This window comes from Ornithorhynchus anatinus, chromosome 10 (genome assembly GCF_004115215.2).
Source record: "Ornithorhynchus anatinus isolate Pmale09 chromosome 10, mOrnAna1.pri.v4, whole genome shotgun sequence".
NCBI classification, from domain to species: domain Eukaryota; kingdom Metazoa; phylum Chordata; class Mammalia; order Monotremata; family Ornithorhynchidae; genus Ornithorhynchus; species Ornithorhynchus anatinus.
The window spans coordinates 46,538,718-46,555,614 of record NC_041737.1 but is presented as its reverse complement, the minus strand read 5'-3'; the positions used below and the strand labels follow the sequence as shown (position 1 = coordinate 46,555,614).

The following is a 16,897-nucleotide window of genomic DNA, read 5'->3' as shown; positions in this document are numbered from 1 at the left end:
GCTTTGTAGACACTTGGGGCAGAAGGTCCCGGATCCTGGTGCTGACCCTCTCGTGACATTACCCTTAACTTGGCTGCTGAGGGTGGGCTACAAAATGTTTTTCAATAGCCTCTCATTCACCATGGCTCTGCTGAATCTCCCAAGGACTTGGTAGGGTGCATGGCATCACCTACCACTAATTTATTTTAGTGCCTATCTCTCCTGTTAGATTGTAAGCTCCCTCAGGGCAGCTATTGTGCCTACTATCTCTCTTGTAGTCTCCCAAGGACTTAGTTCAGGGCTCTGTGGAGTAAACACTCATTATATACTATCGATTGAGTCATTCATTCCATCGTATTTATTGAGTGCTTACTGTGTGCAGAGCACTGTACTAAGCACTTGGAAATGCATTGCCCTCATTAAACTCTCAGTGAATACCATCACTACCACTACAACTGCTCCTGCTACAGTGGCTTCTGTAAGCCCTTTTCCCTTCCACCTCCTTCCACTGAGAAGGCCTGGGGAACAAAATGGGAGGATCACGTCCTTGCCATTGTGCTGGCTGGTGACACACCTGCCAGGGAATTAGAGGGCAAAGTGTAGAGGGGAACCGAGGAGTATACAGATTCAGAATCTGGGGCAGTTCTGTTGGCCGGGGGTTCAAGGACAGCTTGGGGCCCTGTTTGAGGGTGAGGATGTGTCCCCTGAGGCTCCCTCCGGTGCAGCCCCCTCTGATGCCCTCCGGCCCCCAAGACACCCGTGACCCCCCCTTCTCCGCACATAGATTTGGCTCCGATACTCCCAGCCCTGGTAGCATTCACACACACTCACCGAGTGAGAACCCCTACAAGTAACAGACCATGCAAGTAAACACACCAGGCACCTTAAGGGGTCAACTCTGGGCACATGTTCCTCAATGGGCCTCACCAGCAGGTGACCATACACATCAACCCTGCTCGTAACTCACAGAGCCAGGTGGTAGAAGACCACAGAGGCTGTGGTGTGGTTGGCCAGGCACCCCCCCACACACCCCCTCTTCTCACCCCCCTGAACACCACCATCACCCATTTCTCCACAGGGACAGATGGGCCACAGCCCAGTGAAGCTCATCTCTAGACCATAAGCTTATTGTAGGCAGGGAACGTGTTTACTAGCTCCGTTGTATTGTACTCTTCCAAGAGCTTAGTACAGTGCTCTGCACACAATAAGCACTCAATAAATACCATTGAGGATGATAATGATGGGCTTGTGTAGATGTACCCTAAGCCAGGGAAGAGTAGATAAATCCAGCTTTCCCTCAGCAGCCTGCACAAGCAAAATCAGGTCCTAGGAGAGTAGGGGGGCAGGAAATGTGACTGCTGGGTGAGGGGCCCAGGCACTGCAGAAAGGCAAGAGGTCAGAGAGTAGCAGCTTGAGTTCTCATGCAAGGTGAAGGGAGCCAAGAAAAAGCCACACACTCTGGTGCAACTAAGAGGTCAGTGTTAAGTCCCTCCCAGCGGTGACAGTGACTCCCCGGCGGCCTGTCCGAGCTGAATGGTTGGAGGGAAGGGGAGCAGGGACCCGAGGGGCGCCGGACCTGAAGGTGGCTCTGGCCCAGTTTGTCCTGCCCGTGGTTGGGCCCGGTGGGGATGCTGAGCCCACTGCCCCGGCCCTCCGCTCACTCTGTGGGGCAGCAGTCTGTCTCCTGCTGTTGAATGTTGGGTAGCAGGTACATGGCCACAGCGGCGATGGCCAGGAGCACCATGGGCTTCCAGATGCCGAGCAGGCTCTGTGGGGACCAAGGACAAGCAAGCTGTGAGGGCTCCCCCAGCCAGACGATGCCCTTCCTGCCCTCACACCACCTCCACCCACGAGAGGGTGCCAATCCTCCCCGGCCTTGGCCCTGCTGGAGCTGAGGCAGGAACAGATGGGAACTCTTGGGTCTCAGTCTCCCTCTCAGAGAATTGGGGAGACATTGCCCCAGCTCACAGTGGGTGGTAGGCACAGGGACCACAACAGAAATCTCCTCCAACTGCCAAGCTGTCAAGGCATCAGAGGCCACGGAGAAGGCTTTGAGGTCAGGGTCAGCTCCTGGATCTGGTTACCAGCCAAACTTGGGGAGGGAAGGGAAGGGCTTAGCGTTTGGGATGAGGCCAGGAAAGACCTCCCAGCTCCTTTACAAGGCAGAGACCGGCCAAGATGAGCAGAGAAGACTAAGGCCTCGGGAACAGGAGCCAGGAATCCCGGCTGTGAAGTCTGGTCCCTGAGATTTGGACTGTAGGTGAGTCTGGATCCCTGGGCTGGGGCTGAAGCAGGAAGTAGGCCTGAGGGCCTCATCCAGGGCTCAGCCTGTCAAGGAATACCCCATTTCACTGGCCAGGAAGAAGCTGGGAGGTGTCCCTCTGAGCATTCTCACTCAGTCGGGTCCAACTCTCATCGAATTGGGTCTTTGTGAGACTAAGATGGAGGGTCTGTCTACCTCTTCCAGGGGCCAGGGGCTAGGGGAGGGAGAGGCTGACCTGGCCCAGCATCCCGGGGTTAGGGATCCCCAGGCGGAGGGATGGGTTTTCTGGGAACTGTTCTGTGGCTCCAACTGAGGGCTTCCCCGGGAACCACTCCCTGAGAGCAGCCAGAAGCTGTAAAGTGCAGAGCCAGCAGCCTTTGGCCTGACAGGGGCTGGGTGAGGAAAGGAGAGAGCCTGGCTGCAGGAGGATGGCGGTGGGACCACCTTCCCCTGAGCTGGATCTTCAAACCCCGATTGGACCATCCACCAGGTAGCAACTCCCCGCCGGAGAGCAGAGAGAGAGAGAGTGCTGTCCAGAGAAGCCGAGTCCAAGGAGGAGCCAGAAGTCCCAGCCCGAACTCCAGGTGCAGCGCAAAGGAGAAAGCACAAAGCAAGCAGTGGGGGAAGGCAGGGGGTGTCACAGAGTGGGGTGGAAGAGAGAGGGGAGCAGGGAGAGGCAACATGAGCGGCTCCCTCCCTCAGGCCCCTAGGAGCAGAGGAAGCAATACCAGTACCTGTGTTAAGACGAGGTCTCAGCCCACCAGCACCAGAGCAGAGCCGATATGACCACCAGGCCTACGAGAGGCAGGGAGAAGATGGGGGGATCGGGGGCGGGGGGTGGCTGTGACAAGTCGGAGGGGGAAGGGGAGAACAAGGGAGCCCCCAGGATGCAAACAGATGAAGCAACAGGTAATGATGATGGCAAAACGAAAGGAAAGGAGAAAGGAAAAAAACCGAGAGGTTAAAAAGCAAGTAAGCAAGGGCCCTGGGATCTCAGGCCTCGCATGGGACCTTGGCTCGTTGGGGTCAGCGGCTTGCAGATGTGGAACAGAAAGGAGGAAGCAGCAGCCTTGACACAGAGGGCTGGCCTCCTGGCTCAGGCCCCTCCTGCCCCTCTCACGTTGGCTGGCGGTGGGCACCGTCCAGGAAAGGGGACGGACCAGGTCTCATCTCTGAGGGGGGCCATCGCTTTTGGGAGCCTCTGAAAATGGTGCCCCTGTTGGACCCTTGGCTCTGCCAATGTTGGTCCCCCTCTTCTTTGCATTCATGTCCCGCTCTGACTCCGGTGCAGGCCCTGGGCCTTGCCCTTCCCACCCTGGCAGCATAACACCTCAAGTCAAGGTACACACTAAGTCACTGGCCAAACATACCGCTGCCAGGGAGGTGGACAGTGCCAGTGTGTAAATGGGGCGGTGGGGGTGAATTTGTATGTAGGAGAGGACAGAGGGAGCTCCAGTGCTGGGGGAGGGAGGAAATCCAGGCCTGGAAGCTGGGGCCAGAGGGGGGCCCAGCCCTTCACATGACAGCAGGGGTTGGGGCTGGAGTTCTGTCCACAGGCCCTGCTGGAACTCCCTCAAAAGGGTGGGGAGGATCCTTGAGGTCTCCCACCTCACAGCCTGGCTGAGGTCTGGGAATCTCCTGGATCTGATGAGCAGGCACCTGAGTGACCCTCTGGCGACCATCCCTCTCACACACCAGGGACCTCCCAGGGACCCGGGAGGAAGGCCTCACAGTCCATGTCCTTCCTGCAGGTCACGCAACCAAAGCTGGTGGAGCCAGTCAAACGACTGGCTGAATTGCTTCCTTCTCTGGGACCGTCCAGTGCTGGGTTCCCCTGGGAGCCTTCCAGGACTCCCCTGGGAGCAGTCCTGCTCCCGTGAACAAGAGAGCTGGAGCTGAAGACCCCAAAGAGGCTAGGGAAGTTTGATTAACTCCACAATAGACCCCGTGATCCCTGAGCCAACTGTGCCCCCAGGCTGCCCTACTCCCCACCATTCCTGCAGAGGCCCAGAATGATCCCCCAGACCAGTTCCGAGAATGATGTGGAGCCACTGCACCCCAGCACAGCCTTTGTCAGTTGCTCCCCAAATCTCTTGGAGGGGGTGTTTCCAGACAAGCTGACCTTGACCTTAGCCAGATGGATTTGATCAGCCGTGGGTAACCCTCAGGGATGGAACAAATCCAGTGGACTTTCAGCTCATTCCCTCTGTCTCTAGGCTGGTAAGTGCCAGGCAGTGCCTAGGCACTGGAGAGACCGTAGCCCTGCCTGAACTGTTTGTCCCAGCCAGGTGCTGCCCATCTGGGTGGCATCATGCTATGTTATGGGAACAGCAGATGTGAATGACATTTTTCACTTCCTCTTGCATCCTTGTTCCCCTCTCCTGTATGCCCCTTCCCTACCCTCCAACCCCCAATCCCAGTACTTCTTTAGTGGGCCATAGCCCATTCAGGCAATGGTCTGTTTGGCACCAGGGAGAGGGGAGGATGCTGGAAGCACTGGAGAGGTGTGCCTCTGCACCTCACTGCTAGTGTGTCTTTTCCTGGCCCAAGCTGGTGCTCCCTCCCTGCACTGCTTCACTTGCCCAAGAACTTAGCAAGCAAGAGCTTCTTCACCTTGTTGTGACTCTGACTGGTACTTACAAGCAGTGTGGCGGTTGAAGGAGGCCAGCATGCAATTCCTTTGGATTCCAGGGAAAGGGGGCTGCCTGAAACTGAACGATGGGACTCATCCAGGCCAGTGGCTCTGTCTGAGCTTCTGTCTCCCTGTCCCCACTTCCAATGGGGGACTAGCATTCCACTCCCTCTCCGAGAACTGGGGAGCCTTGGGAAAGAGGGTTGGTTCCTTCCTAATCTTGCCCCTAGGGCTAATTACCTTATTGCTCTCTGCGTCGGGACTGTTGGGAGGTTCGAGGGAAGTGTCCTTAAGCTGCTGCAGCTCGTCCTGCAGCGGCTGCCCTTTGTCCTGCAGCTGCTGCCCCTGCTCCTCCTGGCTGGCCTTGTACTGCACCTGCAGCATATGCAGCTCCTCACTCTGTGGAAGGGGGATGGGAGTGGGGAGGTTATCTGGAGGGATTCTTGCCCCTGTCATCTTTCAGTACCACCCTAGGGAAGCTATGGTTCCCGGCAGGCAATGCTGGAAGGATCTAGGTGGACGATCTAGAGATACATCTTCAAAAGCATCGAGTTCCAGGTTCCAAAACAAAAACTGTGTTCAGATTGGGATGAGGTTTGTGGAAGTGGATAAGCAGCATGCCCTAGTAGATAGAGCACAGAGCTGGAGTCAGAAGGACCTGGGTTCTAATCCCATCTTCACCACTTGCCTGCTCTGTGACCTTGGGCAAGTCACTTAACTTTTCTGTGCCTCAGGTACCTCATCTGTAAAATGGGGATTAAGACTGGGAGCCCTATGTGGCTCAGGGACTGTGTCTAACCCGATTACCTTGTATCTACTCCAGTACATAGTACAGTGCATGGCACATTGTAAGCGCTTAACAAAAACTACAGTAATTATTATTATTAGCCTATAAACTCATTGTGGGCAGGGAATGTGTTTGCCAACTCTGTAGCATTTTACTCCCTAGCTCTTAATATGATGCTCTGTGCACAGTAGGCACTCAATAAATACCAATGATGGTGACGATGAAGAGTATTGTATGTATGGCCCTGCAGTCAGGCACTCAGAGCAGTGTACTTAGTTGAAACCCCAGGTCTTCTATTTAGGGTGGGTTTGATCTGACTCGGTCTGACCCTTTCCTGAGAGCCGCACAAACCACCAGCACATTAACTGGTTCCTTGGTGCAGGTTCTCGGCCCCAGAATCCTCATGTCTGGGCCGAGGCTTTTTCGCTGTTTACTCTGAAACATTTCATGATCAACACCACCATCGCCACCACCACCACCATGGAGAGGAGGCCCCTGTCTTCACCCTTCTCCCTTATGTCATCTCGCTGATATCAATTAGTCAATGACATTTACAAAGTGCTTACTGTGTGCAGAGTTCTGTACTAAGAGCTTGGGACAGTATAACAGAATTAGCAGATGTGTTCTCTGTCCACAACGCTTAGCGGTTTTACTTAGTGCCCTAGCATGGCATAGTGGCCTGGGAGTCAGTAGGACCTGGATTCTAAAGCCGGCTCTGCCACATGTCTGCTGGGTGACCTTGGGCAAGTCGATTCACTTCTCTAGGCTTCACTTACCTCATCTGTAAAATGGGGATTAAGACTGTGAGTCCCATGTGGGACAGGGACTCCACCCAATTCCAATCCATTTACCTTGTATCTACCCCAGCGCTTAGAACAGTGCCTGGCAAATAGTAAGCACTTAAATACCACAATTATTATTATTTAACTTTAGAGGTCTCTGGTGAGGTGTAGAAACCTCAGGGAACTCCTCAGGCAGCATGGCCTAATGAAATGAGCACCGGTCTGGGAGTTAGAGGACCTGGGTTTTAATTACAACTTCACCACTTGTCTGCTCTGTGACCTCAGTGAAATCTGCACCTCAGTTACCTCATCTGTAAAATGGGGATTAAGACTATGAGTCCCACATGGGATGTGGACTATATCTGCCCCAGTGCTTAAAAATACCACATATATTCAAAAAAAGAAGAGCTCCTTACCCACCCATTCTCTCTCCTCTCCCCGCTCCCTTCCAGCTGCAGTGGCCGGGGTCCTGCCTCTCTCCCCGGCCCGTCTCTGCTAGGTTACCTTGTTGCTGATGACAACGCTGCCTTTTCCAGCGGAAGCCTGCAAAACCTTGAGCTGCTGCAGCTCCTCCTGACAGAAGCACAGCTCCTCCTGCAGTTGGCCCTGGACCTCCAGAAGCCGCCCCTGCTCCTGCTGGCTGATCTGGTACAGCTGCTGCAGCTCCTGCAGCTTCATCTGCAGCTCCCTGTGCTGCTGGCAGAGAGGGCAGTTATCTTGGGAAATACTAGCCCGATTAATTTGACCTCCACTTAGAGGTCATTTCCCTACATCGTCCAGGGGTCCTGGCAAAGGGCCAATCAGGAAAAGAAGTGGACAATATAGAAAATCAGCCTTTAAGTCGATCTCGTTGACAACCAGTTCTTACTCACAAAGGGTGAGTAGCAAGTGGTGTCAGGTGGTTGGCCATGGACCTGGTTTTCTTTGTTATTTGTGGTGTTCCACTGTAGTGGTGGTGGAAAACATTTAAGGATAGAGTTACCAACTCTGACCGGCCCTCCCTGCCCCTCATCTTGCACTGTGAAGGAATTGGGCCACCTAACCCAGGGTTGAGGCACATCGCTGACATCATGAGGCAGAGCTTCTCTGACAGAGTGGTTCAGCCTGCTGTATTGCACTTTCCAAAGCGCTTAGTACAGTGCTCAGCACACAATAAGCACTTAATAAATATAATTTAATTAATGAATGAATGAGAGCCCCACAGTTCCCCAGGCAGGTGGCCACCCTAGCCAGGTGGGCTGTTTAGAAGAAGCTTTGTGGATGCCTCATTTTTCACAGTTTGCAAAACTCCTCTACCCAGCAGAAGAAATCAAGAGTCCAACTGGGGACCGAGGACAGGCCCAAGGATGTTCCCAAACCCACCCAGGGGACCTGCCAGGGAAGAAACAGTGCCCTCCTTCCCTCCGATCCGGAAGCCAGGTCCAGGTAGCCCACAGAGAATATGGACCCAGCTTGTCAAATACCAACCAGCGTGTTGACGCCCTAGGCAGCACCTCAAGAACCAACTCAAGGCCAAAGTGGCTACTCGGAAATTAGCTGGGAGAACCCCCCACCACCACCCCCCTGGCCCCATCACTTTGCTTCCTCCACTCCCCTGCCTCTGTCATGGTTATCCTAAAGGGAAGGGTCTCGTGTCTTCCCCTGGAGAGAGAGTCCCCCTTTGACTCCTGATGCCCCTGCTCGCACCTCTCTAGCTGGGTTTACTTCACTGTTGTTGCTGCTGCTGAGGTGGTGGTGGTTGCTGCTTTCAGGAAGAGCGGGGACTGGCTTGGACTCCCGGAGCTCCTGTAGTTCCTCCTGACAGCCCTGTAGCTCCCTCCGCAGCTGCTCCTGCACCTCCACCAACTGCCTCAATTCTTCCTTCATCTGCTCCTGCTCCTTGAGGCTGTCTTGGTACAGAGCCTGGAGTGTCTGTAGCTTGACCATGAGCTGGCCAATTACATCTGCTGCCTGCATCGGGGAGGCAGGCGGTGCACTTTAGAGACCCTGGCCCAAGCTCCGTCAGAAAAAAGTGGGGCCCATGCTCTTCCTGACACTTTTCCTCCCCTCAACCAATACTCAGCCGGACCAAGGGGGTGTCGTGCGCACAGTGCATCATAGTCCCTGAAGGCTGCCGCGGGGACAGCTGACAGTGGAATTCCTAGATGGCCCTTCTGGTCTGTTGTGCCCAGGTGAAATATCCCGCCTCCTTGGCAGGCAGCTCCACGGTCATCAGTCACCCACTTTCTAGCCAGAGCAGCGTCACCCGGCCTGAGGAGGCCCGCCTCGGGTGGTTGGCAGTGGGTACTGAGGACCACCCCCTCAGCTTGGCCCCAGCCTCTCTCCAGTTCCCACCATGATGAGCAGCGCAGCTGCAGGGTGGATCCAATCGGGGGAGGTGGTGCAGCATTTGGCTTCTTCTCACCCTACTGTCCAAGGCCCGTCCTCCCTGACCCCCTTCGGCCTCTTCTGCCATACTAGTGTTTTCCTGCCAAGCTCCTGACCTCATCATTCAGTTTCATTCTGGCACCAGCCCTTGGGGCCATTCTCCCTAACCCCCGGTCTCATCCCTTGCCCAGGCTGCCATTACCTCAGTGCTTTCAAAGCTGCTGCTGCAGTTGTTGCTGCTCAAGTCTCTTGGAAGGGAAGGGTTGGGGGTGTTGGGGATTTTGAACAGCTTTACTTCCTCCTGGCATAAGTGTAGTTCCTCCTTCAATTGCCTCCGTTCCTCCAGGAGCCTTTCCTGCTCATCCTGCAGCCACTTCTGTTGCTCCTGGCTGACCTGGTACAGGTCCTGCAGCTCCCGCAGCTTGCCCAAGATCTCCTCAAACTGCAGTGAGGAAAGTGGGCTGGGGGGAAGGCACCCTTATCCCAGGAAAGTCCTAGGGCAGGGACCTCACCCCACCCCAGTGCAATTGCCCTATATGATGGATGGCCTGAGCAGGTAAGGTGTCACTGCATGTTGGGACTTGGGCCTCTAGCCTGGATCTTGGAGCCAGGATCAAACTAGAGGATAATCACAAAGTCCTTTTGGTGGGTGACTGTGGATCAGTCTATGTTCTACCACTGCAAAGGGGAGGTCCCTACGCTACCAGATCTTTTCGCCTCCCTCCAGTCTGTCATGCCAACCCTGCCTCACTCCTCGGTCCCTTGGCCAAGGAATTTCCTTCATCTAGGGTGCTGCCCTGTGGGAGAGTTCAGAGGCCCATGGTCCATCTTCTACCCAACTTGGATCTGAATTCACCTGTACCCAATGGAAGTCCAATCTGGGAGGGCATAGATCCCAACACCTCCACACCAAAATTAAAAGAATTAGTCCCAGACATCTGGCTTTCTTGGATACTTTCTTAGCTAGGTGTGAGGCTTCTTCTGGTCTTAGGTGCACTCCTCGCTCCTTTTCTCTCAGCTTCCATCCCGGGATATTTCGGCCCTTTCAGTGCCACCCACCTCGCCATCCCTGCATCTTGGTGGTTACAATGTCTGGGAGAAGATTCTTCCTGACTTCAGGGGCCCAGCCCTATGGATGCAGTTACCTTGCTGTGGCTGCTGTTGCTGCTGCTACTGCTGCTATTACTGCTGCTGCTGCTGCTCAGGGTGGTGATGTGGTTTTGGGAGGACAGGGCTGAAGAACATTCCTCCCGCTTCAACAATTCCTTACAGATCCGGAGCTCCTCCTGCAGCTGCCCCTGCTCCTCTATCAGGTGGCCCTGATCTTCCACTAGCCGCCTCTGTTCTTCCTGGCTGGCTTGGTACAGGAGCTGCAGCTTATGCAGCTCCTGCAACTTGTCCATCAGCTCCTGACTCTGCCAGGAGAGTTGTGGGGGGGCGGGGGTGGTTACTCCCAGATCAGATTCTTCCTTGGTCTATTAGCACAGGGATCCTCATGCCTAGTTGGGTCCACCCAGACTAGACAGACCAACCTCTTCCTCCTGGCACCCACTGCCTGGGCAAATTACAGTGCCCAAGACATCATGTGGTCCTGGACAGAATGTGAGGGGACCCCAAGACTGGATGCTTGCAATGGCCCATCTTCAGATCTCTCTCTCCCTCCCTCTTTTTCACCCTCTCCTTCTTTCCCTCCCTTTATCTTTTCCCTCCCTCTCCCTTTCTCTCCCCCTCTCCCTCTTTCTTTCTCCCTCTCCTTCTTTCTCTCTCCCTCTTTTTCTCTTCCTCTTCCTCTCCCCCTTTTTCTCTCCCTTTCTCTCCCTCTCCCTATTTCTCTGTCTCTTCCCCTCTTTTCTCTCTCCCTCTTTCTCTCCCTTTCTTCCACCCACCTCTCTTCCTTTCCTTAGAACAATTCCCTAGGATGTTCCTTGCCACCACACCACCCATCCATTCCCTGCCTGGCTCCACTTTCTGGCTGTGGTTACCTTGCTGATGATGAGGCATCTGCTTTCTGGCTTGGGGCCTTGGGCGTCTCTGAGCCGGAGGAGCTCCTCCTGCAGAGATCCCTGGTTCTCCTGCAGCCACCTCTGCTCCTCCAATAGCTGCCCCTGCTCCATCTGCAGTTGCCCCAGCGACTCTTGCCTCACCTGGAACAACTCCTGCAACTCCTGCAGCTTCCTCAGTAGCTCCTCAAACTGTAGTAGCAGGAATAGCATTTGTTAAACACTGTGTGCAGGGCACTGTACTAAGCCTTGGGAAAGAATACACAGGTGATATTACTCATGGACAGTGCTGTTATCCTGGGAAGGAGGAGGAAAAGGAGGAAGAGGAGGAGGAGAGGAGGAGAATGGAGGGGGAAGAGGACAGTATGGTTATCCTGGGAAGGAGGAGGAGGAGAAGAGGAGGAGGAGAATGCAGGAGGAGGAGGAGGCTTTGATTGTGCAGCTCACCAAGAACTCCCTGCCCTTTACTATTGGAGCTCAGGGATATCCCTCCCCTGGGCAGGTGCCCACCCATGCTCCTTGCCTGCTGTGTGACTCTGCGCAAGTCACTTAACTACTCTGGTCCTCGGTTTATTCTTCTATTCTCCCTCCCCATTAGACTGTGAACCCCACGTGGGACAGAGACTGTGTCTGATCTGCTTAAAGTGCATCTACCCCAGCACTTAAAAAATACTTGATTAGACTGTAAGCTCCTTGAGGGAGGGATGGCGCCTAACAACTCTATTGTATTTTATAGTCCCCAGCATTAAGTACAGTGCTGTACACACAGTAAGTGCTCAATAAATACCACTAATTAAATGATTGATGCAGCATACAGTAAGTACTTAGAAATCAGAGAAGCAGCGTGGCGCAGTGGAAAGAGCACGGGCTTTGGAGTCAGGGCTCATGAGTTCGAATCCCAGCTCTGCCACCTGTCAGCTGTGTGACTGTGGGCAAGTCACTTAACTTCTCTGTGCCTCAGTTCCCTCATCTGTAAAATGGGGATTAAGACTGTGAGCCCCACGTGGGACAACCTGCTTCCCCTGTGTCTACCCCAGCGCTTAGAACAGTGCTCGGCACATAGTAAGCGCTTAACAAATACCAACATTATTATTATTATTATTATAGTAATGGATAGAACATGGGCCTGGGAGTCAGAAGGATCTAGGTTTTAATGCTGGCTCTGCCACTTGTCTGCTGTATGACCTTGGGCAAGTCACTTAACTTCTCTATGCCTCAGTTACCGCATCTGTAAAATGGGGATTAAGACTGTGAGCTTTGGTGTAGGATAATAATAATCTTGGTATTTGGTAAGCGCTTACTATGTGCCAAGCACAGTTCTAAGCACTGGGGTAGATACAGGATAATCAGGTTGTCCCACATGAGGCTCACAGTCTTAATCCCCATTTTACAGATGAGGTAACTAAGGCACTGAGAAGTTGAGTGACTTGCCCAAAGTCACACAGCTGACTGGAGGTGGGGCCAGGATTCGAACCCATGACCTCTGACTCTTAAGCCCATGCTCTTTCCTCTGAGCCATGCTGTTTCTCTATTCTTCATTCAGCTAGGATGAGGACTGTGTCCAAGCTCATTAGCTTGTATCTACCCCAGTGTTTAGTAGTGTGCCTGGCACATAGTAAGCATTTATATACCATAAAATTAAAAAAACTACCACAGTTATCATGATGATGAGGCTGCCCCAGGACGGGTGCTGCATGGAATGCTGGGACAGGGGCAGACTGCCCCTCCTGCTCAAAGCAGAGGACAGCTTACATAAAACCTTGGAAGGTGGGGGCTTCCAGCCTCTGTTCCTGCCTTCAGGACATCTCTGTTTGGATCTTCCCACCCAAACCCTGTCCCTGCCTGACTTTCCCTTCATTGTAGATGGCACCATCATCTTCCTTGTCCCACGAGCCTGTAACCTTAGCATAATCCTAGACATATCTCTCATTCATCTCACATATTCAATCTGTCACCAAATTCCCTCAGTTCTACCTTCACAATATCGCTAAAATCCACCCTTTCCTCTCCATCCAAAAAGCTACTATGCTGATCTATGCATTTATCATATTCCACCCTGTCTACTGCATCAGCCTCTTTGCTAATCTCCTTGCCTCCTGTCTTTTGCCTCTCCAGCCCATCCTTTACTCTGCTGCCTGAATCATTTATTTTCTGGCATTTGTTAAGTGCTTATTACATTTCTAAGCATTGGGGTAGATACAAGTTAATCAGGTTGGACACAGTCCCTGTCCCACAAGGGGCTCACAGTCAAAGTAGACTGCTTTTTTCTCAAAAAAGTTCAGTTCATATTTCAACATTCCTCAGGAACCTCCAGTGGTTGCCCATCCTCCTCCATATCAAAGAGAAACTCTTTACCATTGGCTTTAAAGCACTAAATCACCTTGATCCCTCTTATCTTACCTCTCTGGTTTCCTACAACAACCCAACACACTCACTTCGCTCCTCTAAAGCCAACCTAGTCAATTTACCTCAATCTCATCTAACTTGCCGCCAATCCCTTGGCCAAGTCCTCCCTTCCTTAAATAGCTGACAGACCACCACTATCCCCACCTTTAAAAACTGTAAGCCCATCAAACGGCAGGGACTGTCTCTATCTGTTGCCGACTTGTTCATTCCAAGCACTTAGTACAGTGCTCTGCACATAGTAAGCGCTCAATAAATACTACTGAATGAATGAATGAATAAAAACCTTATTAAAATCACATCACCTTGTTTTATTTTGTCTGTCTCCCCCTCTAGACTAGAAACTCCTTGTGGGCAGGGAGCATGTCTACCAACTCTGTTGTACAGCTCTGCTCACAGTAAATGTTCAGTAAATACCATTGATTGACTGATGGAGCTGGCCCAGGGGAAAAGGCACTAATTCTTTCTGCTTCCCCTGATGCAGTCACCACGGGAGACCAGAATCCTGCCTATCTTAACTGGGCCTCTTACTGGGGTTCCTCCCCTGTCCCTATGTTTCTCCATTTCTTCCCTTCATTTTGGGTTTCAGGGCCATAGGGGCTGCACTGCTTCTAGCCTGGAAAGAATAAACTTTCCCAGAGCCCCTTGAGAGGAAACCAGGAGCCTTTCTACCCCCATATCTTCCTCATTCCCCTTAGCCCATCCCTGAAGGGGAATGGGGAGGCCTCTGTATCACAAAACCCAGAGGTGAACTGCCTTGCCGCCTCTGGGTAGGTGGGATGGACGCAGTCTACATATCCTCTATGCTTCCTGAAGGGAACACTGGGCAAGTTACCTTGTACTCTTCCAAGTGCTTAATACAGTGCTTTGCACACAGTAAGCGCTCAATAATTAGGATTGAATGAATGAAGAAAGTGCCCAGTGAGATGGTGGCTGCCAGGTACATTGCCCCAGATGACTCCCATCACAACCCCTTGACTGGGGAACCAGTGACAACTTCCTCTTACATAGGATCAGCCACCGGGAACACTGTGGATGCTCCCTGAGCAGGATTACTGGCTCATCCGGTCGGTCAACAGTGTTTACTGAGCACCTGCTGAATGCAGGGCACTGTTCTGGGGACTGAGGTCAGCTGAAGCTGACAGGCAGCTTGATAGCACCAAGCTCTCTCAGCTAGGGACCAAAAAGGGTTCTCTTCTCTTAGAAAGCAGGGAAACAGGTTCAGAGGGGTCAGCCAGAGGGTCAGTGACAGGGCAAAGAACTAAGTCTGGAACTTGGGCTCTGGTCATGCAGACCGCTCTGCCTCACAAAGGGCAGAGCCACTCTCAACCACTTCCTGCCACTTCCCCACGGGATAGTCTGGGTTGGATTCTCAAGGATTCTACTTAATATGTTTTCTCCCCCTCGTTGTGGGCAGGAAAAGTGTCTGTTATATTGTTACACTGTACTCTCCAAGTGCTTACTAGAGTTCTTTGCACACAGTAAGCACTCAATAAATATGATTGATTGAATGAATAAAAAGATGATCAGAGCTACATTTCAACAGAAAGAGAGTATGGAGGAGAGGATGGGGCACCTCCTGTTTGTCAGGTCAAGACCCAACCTGGCTGACGACCCTTCAAATGCTCCAGCAGAAAAGGAGTGAGATCTCTCTGAATAATTTTTTTAGGGGGGAGTAGGAGGAGAAAAAGGCTAACGAGCAATTAAAAAAGAGTCACTACTACAGCTTATGACCTTTCCCCCCACCTCTGAACAAGTGCATTAGTTTCTCATGCTATGCCCCAGCTGCAGGAAACTTACTTTCCAAGTCCCCTCTCCTTGTGCATTTTGAGAGAAGAGAAGGGTACTTGAGAGGCCAACAAACACACACACAGATGAAATGACCAGGTTTTCTGGAGCTCAAAGTGGGGTATGGGACAGGCTTCCTGGGGAGGTGGGGGAAGGAGGTGTCAATGGTTCAAGGAGTTGGGGTGAGGAAAGAAGCAGAGAGAAAGAGAGACAGAAACAGAGACCAAAAGAGCGAATGAGACTGAGTCTGATACAAAACAGAGATAGGCAAAAGGAGCAGAGCAGTGGGAAGAGCTTGGAGGTCCTAGCACCAGCTCCTCAGAGCTCCAGCCACGGCTGCTTGGTTATCCTCAGGGCAGGTTTGGGGGCCGGATGGGGGCAATTCCAGGAAGCTGTTCCACTGCCCAGAACCACCCTGCCTGGGTCAAAATGGACTTCTGGCAGGACTCGGGAAAAATGTGGGATTGTCCCACAGGGGCAGGACAGTCACTTTAACTGTAGGTAGATATCTCAATGCTTTTCGCACCATTCATTTGAACATGATTCATTTCCCTGATTGTCTCCCCTGGGGATCTTCCTGGCCCTACTTCCTTCCTTCTCTACTTCCAACTACCTGTCTTGGGGGGGTCTCCAGCTGCTCCCACCCACCCCCGCCTACCAATCCCCAGGTCAGGCTTGAACAGGGTGGGATGGGAGGAAGGTGAATGGGAGAGTGAATTCTGAAGGTGTCTTTGTGACCTCGAGCAAGTTGCTGAACTTTTCTGTGCCTCAGTTCCCTCATCTGCAAAATGGGGATTAAGGCTGTGAGCCTCATGTGGGATAGGGACTGTGTCCAACCTGATTACCTTGAATCTACCCCAGCGCTTAGAACAGTGCTTGGCACATAGTAGGTACTTAACAAATACCATAATAATAATTATTATTTCTGCAGTCCCATCAGAGTAAACTGCAATTATGAGATATTGGCTGATTCTGACCAGGGAAACCACACTCTTGTTGCCCTTTAGTGTGCGAGTCCAGGAGGGTTAGGGCTTCTCCCCCGACTGCTCCGCTCCCCAACAGAGGTGAGGGCTTCCTGGGGCTTGTTGGGTTAATTTGGGCAAAAACAACCAAAACACAGACTGGGTTAAGGCAGGAAGATGGTGGATGAGTCAGGATCAGTCCCCATAGGTTCAAAGATGAGGAGCAGCTGCATTTGGCTGGGTAGGGGCTATCTGGGTATGACCCTGTCTGTCGATCTTCAGCTTCCCTCAGCTGTGGTCTCAGGAAGCTGGGTGGGGGAGAGGGGAGGTTATGCCCATCACTGCCACTCTCAATCTCACGCTCCCTCCTGAGATGCTGCCACCCCTCACCCCGTCACCAATGTGGGTCGCTCCTACCTGAACAACGGTTACCTTGTTAATGTTGTTGAGGTAATCGGAGGGGCAAGTTTGGCTCTTCCTGAGCTGCTGCAGCTCATCCTGGCAGAGCCACAGCTCCTCCTGCAACTGTCCCTGCAACTCCAGGAGTCGCCCCCGCTCCTCCTGGCTGGTCTGGTACAGCTGCTGCAGTTCCTGCAGCTTCATTTGCAGCAGCACTTTCTCCTAGTAGGGAAGGTGGGGGAGGAGGGTGTGTTCAAACAGTGTTGTTTCCCTGAGAGATTCCTGCTTCTTCCAACTGTCCAGATCACTGGATCGTCCTCAGAAACAAGGCACTCTTAAGACCTCTTCTCCTTGCTTCCTCACCTTCCCTACCCTGCCTGGACCAGCCTAGCTGCTCTGCATTTGATGACAAGGGTCAGGGGGTGGGAGGAGAGGGAGGACGGAGAGTGAAGGAGCACACGACGTACCCTTCCCTGAGTTGCGCTTACCAGGTCTTCCCCTAGTGCAGAGTCTCAAAGGAAGCGGGGTGCCCTAG

At 52.8% G+C, this 16,897-nt stretch overlaps 1 protein-coding gene across 4 annotated transcripts in view; it reads right to left on the bottom strand.

The window, feature by feature from the left end:
* Positions 1–1,436: 1,436 nt before the first annotated feature.
* The window catches only part of CCDC136 (coiled-coil domain containing 136), a 35,944-nt gene continuing 20,483 nt past the window's right edge, over positions 1,437–16,897 (bottom strand). Inside the window, exons 8-16 of one of the 4 annotated variants that reach the window (XM_039913276.1) lie at positions 16,396–16,584; positions 10,793–11,002; positions 9,956–10,225; positions 9,013–9,252; positions 8,130–8,393; positions 6,948–7,136; positions 5,115–5,273; positions 2,478–2,634; positions 1,673–1,747 (exon numbers count right to left, since the gene is read on the bottom strand). In XM_039913276.1, the coding sequence (XP_039769210.1) occupies positions 2,497–2,634; positions 5,115–5,273; positions 6,948–7,136; positions 8,130–8,393; positions 9,013–9,252; positions 9,956–10,225; positions 10,793–11,002; positions 16,396–16,584 (1,659 nt within the window). In that variant the 3' untranslated portion in view covers positions 1,673–1,747; positions 2,478–2,496. Of the gene's footprint in view, positions 1,748–2,477; positions 2,635–2,976; positions 3,084–5,114; positions 5,274–6,947; positions 7,137–8,129; positions 8,394–9,012; positions 9,253–9,955; positions 10,226–10,792; positions 11,003–16,395; positions 16,585–16,897 lie in introns of all 4 variants that reach the window. The other 3 variants (XM_029073956.2, XM_029073959.2, XM_029073958.2) reach the window with 3 other exon arrangements.